Genomic DNA, 4,428 nt, shown 5'->3' on the forward strand with positions numbered 1-4,428 from the left:
ACAGACAGACAGACAGACAGACAGACAGACAGACACACACACACACACACACACACACACACACACACACACACACACACACACACACACACACACACACACACACACACACACACACACACACACACACATCACACATTAAACACGTGTGAACAGACCGACGCACTCTAATAAAATCCCCATTACACACCACCTGAGACAAACAGGAGACATTTGGGAAAGTAGATTTCGCTAAGCACCCTTCACAAGGACATTAGGTTAGCCATTAGCCATTAGCAGGACTTTAGCAGGGAGTGAGGAGACTATTATGGGGCACATTAGAGAGAAGGAGGGAAAAGGAGACGGACAGCTGCGGTCCACTGACCCTTGGCACGGTGGTCCCCCTCTTTGGGGCATTGGCCTCCCTCCCACCATCTCCTCTTCAGTATCTCCAGCCTGTTATTCTCCTGCAGCTGGAGGATGGCCAGCGAGATCTCATCTCTGAATGGAGACCCTGGGAAATGACAGGAAATCAGGATAAGAGCGAGTGGTGGAGGACGAAGAAGAAAAAAGGGGCTGCACAAGAGCCCGTTATAAGAGAGGGGGTTATTTCGGACGAGGAGAAAAACACAAGTGAAGTGTAAGAGAAAGGGAGCAGGAATCACACGGATAGATTGGCTGTTGCAGCCTCAAGATGGCTACGAGTGATTTTACTCTGAGAATAAAGAGAGGATTAGTGAGAGATAAAAGAGTGAGATTACAACCAGACCGAGCCAGTGGTACGGCTGCTGGTCAGACAGCATACAAAGCATGGCATGAACTAGATACAGTAGAGGAGAAAGGGAAGATTTAACGGCACCAGGAAAGGCAAATATTCTTTGTCAGTTAGTTTTATGCAGACATGCGGATAACCAGCGGTGTGAGCACCTGAACTGCTCAATGCTCGACAGTGTGTTCTGTACATTGTGACAAGAATGGTGTTTCTAGATTACCTATTCAAGTCGTTCCTTCTCTGGGAGGCGATACAAATCACTTCCCACCATGACAAACCTCTTCAAAAATATAATAATTGAATTCCCCACAGCAATACAGAACCCGAGCTCCTACAGCTACAATCTTAGACTCCCCTCCGAGCGACTTGTGCTAATTTAGTTGAGTATTTGATTGTGGATTTTCACATGTTTTCTCTCCATCCAGAGGAAAATGTGCAACTTCTACCAGCATATCTGTGTGCAGCCATCAAGGTGAATACAATTAAAGGAGTAGTTAAATATATGCTTATTCGCTTTCTTGCCAACACTTAGATGACAACATTAATACCACTCACTCTTAAATGGGAAATTGAAGCTTCAGCCAGGAGACGATTAACTAAGCTGGACACATCTACACTGGCTGAGTCCAAATGGTAAAATAAAATCTGTCGACCAGCAGCTAAAGCCAAGTCGTTTCCATTTGATATCTTGTGTGCTTACTTGCAGAAAGAACATGGAAAAACAACAATTAAAAGTCCAGTATTACTAATGAAACCACATTTTATGAAGCTATGGACAAACCAAAGCCGTTACGACCCGTCCACACGGCGGCGTGCCATTCACTTTTAATGGGGTGACGTCACGCTTTGCCGAACTGCATTGTGTTGCTCGCTTCAAAAGTTGAGCAATGTTCAACTTTTGAATCTTCGGCGGAAGCGTCAGCCAATCAAATCATATGCCAGTACAACCTAGCCAATCAAACCGTTTGCTTGTGTGTCCGGGGCGGGAGATTCATGTGATTGGTTGTTGGTCGAGTTTCAGACAAGCTCACCGGCAAGCTTCAACGCACGCCGCCGTGTGGACGCTGCGTTATGCTAAGCTATACTCGTCTCCTAGCTGTAGAGTATATGAAACGTATCAAGAGGGATGAATGTGTCAAACAATTTCTTTAAATGTAACTATGTTTAAAGGTTAGAGAGAAAACAAGAAACTCAGGGACATTTCTATCCCACAGGCAATAACACCGGACTCTCTGAAGCGTTACCATATGTTTATATATATACATATAAACATCTTGATTACAGTACAACGTTCAGTTTGATCTTGTTCTCTTTTACATATAAATGTATGGTGCATTTTAATTGCACCATTATATCTCCTGCTCTATTTTATTTCCCTTCTTTATGTCTTACTGTTAGTATACTGGTGTACGTTGCATTGTTGGATGTTCATTGCCAAAAATTTCTTATCTGTTTTGTAATAATTTATTACGTACCGGAGACTCAAATGAATTTATACGTGATTTTGTAATCCTATGACCAGAGTCACCATCTTCTCGTCAAATTACTTACAAAATTTGGTCTCTCGTCCTATAATACAACCACTAATACAGGTTTGTGACTTACCGATAGGAAATTACGAAGTGGGAGTTATACATCGTCGTAGGTCTCACGCAAGTAAAAATTGAAAACAATGAATAATTTATCTGATGAAGTAACCCACAAATAGACTCTCTATTCTATATGACAAAACTGGGCTCTTTTTCGTTTTATAAAGGGGAATCACAAAGTAGAACGTGTCGGAGACAACACTCAACGGAACGTAATCATTTCACAATTTCCTCACTCTAATGTCACTAAATTAATCCCCAAAGAAAAACCCAAAAGAAAGGGCAGGCGAAGTTACCACATACTGTCTCTCCACAATGACAAGTCGGCATTTCTGGGGACTCACACTATAATCTGTTATGTAGACTAACGTAACTATAAGAACGTCAAAGGACAATGTTCTCTAAGGTGAATTCTACCTTTGGTGTCGTTTCTTTTTCGATTTACTCCTTTTGAATTTCACAGCATTCATAGTCTGTTATTTTATTAAGACAGTGTGAAGACTTTACATAAGCGAGTCTAGATTCGAAATAATTTTTAGTCTGTAACTTGAAGTCGTTTGAGAACTAGTGACAATGTGTTGAGTGAATGTCTGAAACAATTTACTAACAGTTTTGTTTCTGTAACTCATACGTCATGTCCCTCCATTTGCAATTATGGATACGAACAATACGAGTCAGACCGTCACGAGTCAGTCATCGGCCCGCTCTCTCTCGCGCGCGTCGCGCATCCTAACGGCAAGTTCAGGGGCTGGTCTGGATTTATACCCTTACACCTGACGATGAACCCGGCGCCGCGCGTGGAGGACGGGACGGCACCACCGGAACTGTTACGGTGGCGCGCGCGGCGCCCCGCTCGCACGCGCGCTGCCCGCGGCGCCGCCCGCCTTCGTTATCGACGGGTGACAGGATCACGATCTGGGACCATGATCTACCCAATTTTCGTCTCTGTGTACAGTGATACACGACACACGAGACGTACACTCTGGTAATTTCTATCCAGTGGGAAGGGTAAGAATAGAGAGAGATCACACGTGACATCAAAAATTATTTAATTCTTCTACTTGTATGACATAGGACACAAAGACGGTCCACCGCCAGAACGGCAGTAACTGCGGAATAAGTCGGCCTTGCCGGACTTGAACTCGGCCGAGGTTTTTTGTTTTTCTAACGAACTTTACTGCTTTTCCTTTTTTCCGTTCCTGTAAGGGTGACACCTCCCGTTTTTGGTTACCCTAATGTAAAGACTCATTAACTTGGGGCACGGCGGGTGTCCTGTGCGCTGCCTCCGCAACGCCGCTAAACCTGCGCTACTCGCACTCGTGCACGCGACTTGCGCCGCGGCCTCGGAGCGTCGCCGTTTTGAACTCCGAAGCGCGCCATTTGACACCATTTTTTCGGCCGAGAAGAACAATCACCTCGGCTCGTTTACTATGCCGAGTGATTTTTCTCGCAATTAGGGTAGTGATTGCATTTCTCTATAATAGATGATATTCCTGCGAGTTAAGTTTTAAGTTCAGGGCACTGAGAGAGGAGCTCACCTGCGGGAGTCGGGGACCAGACCGTCTTTGTGACTCATGGATGTGAAACATCTTTACGACTATATTCCAGAAGAGATATTTGGAGCTCTTGTTGTTTTGTTTGATTAACTGACACCTCTCAGTCTTTGTGGACCGTACTCTAGTAATAAGATTGCTGTGAACATCATAGGACTACCTCCTAATGCAGACTTTTCACAGAACATGCACGGACTAAATCAAGATAGATCCCTAATCATTCATAACGTTGACCTCATTACTTTGACGCAATTACGAAAGGTGTGTGCAGCCGAGAAGACCTCTAAAAAAAATTTACAACAGAAGCGAGTCCCCAACACAGTGACGGAGTGTCACTAGGTATGATTGCTTCTCCTCCTTCTTGTTTCAACGTTTCTTTCTTTTCGGGCTCACACAGGTACTCGTATTCTCGTTTTGCGGTAGTAACCCGCCTGTCGTTCTCCTCTCCTCCAGAATATGTCTTAAATTTAGTCTCAACAGGTGCCCTTTTCGTTTGGTAATACTAAGTTTCGAATAACAAGTGTACGTGTTGCCG

At 44.2% G+C, this 4,428-nt stretch overlaps 1 protein-coding gene across 1 annotated transcript in view; it reads right to left on the minus strand.

The window, feature by feature from the left end:
- Nucleotides 1-182: 182 nt before the first annotated feature.
- Nucleotides 183-4,428, minus strand: part of LOC104944953 (glutamate receptor ionotropic, kainate 5-like) — a 30,347-nt gene continuing 26,101 nt past the window's right edge. The window contains exons 11-13 of the mRNA XM_010770558.1: nucleotides 682-694; nucleotides 365-493; nucleotides 183-193 (exon numbers count right to left, since the gene is read on the minus strand). Coding sequence (XP_010768860.1) covers nucleotides 183-193; nucleotides 365-493; nucleotides 682-694 — 153 coding nt within the window. The remainder of the gene's footprint in view (nucleotides 194-364; nucleotides 494-681; nucleotides 695-4,428) is intronic.

The sequence above is a fragment of the Notothenia coriiceps genome, unplaced genomic scaffold (assembly GCF_000735185.1).
Source record: "Notothenia coriiceps isolate Sejong01 unplaced genomic scaffold, NC01 NC01_scaffold00008964, whole genome shotgun sequence".
In the NCBI taxonomy this organism is placed as follows: domain Eukaryota; kingdom Metazoa; phylum Chordata; class Actinopteri; order Perciformes; family Nototheniidae; genus Notothenia; species Notothenia coriiceps.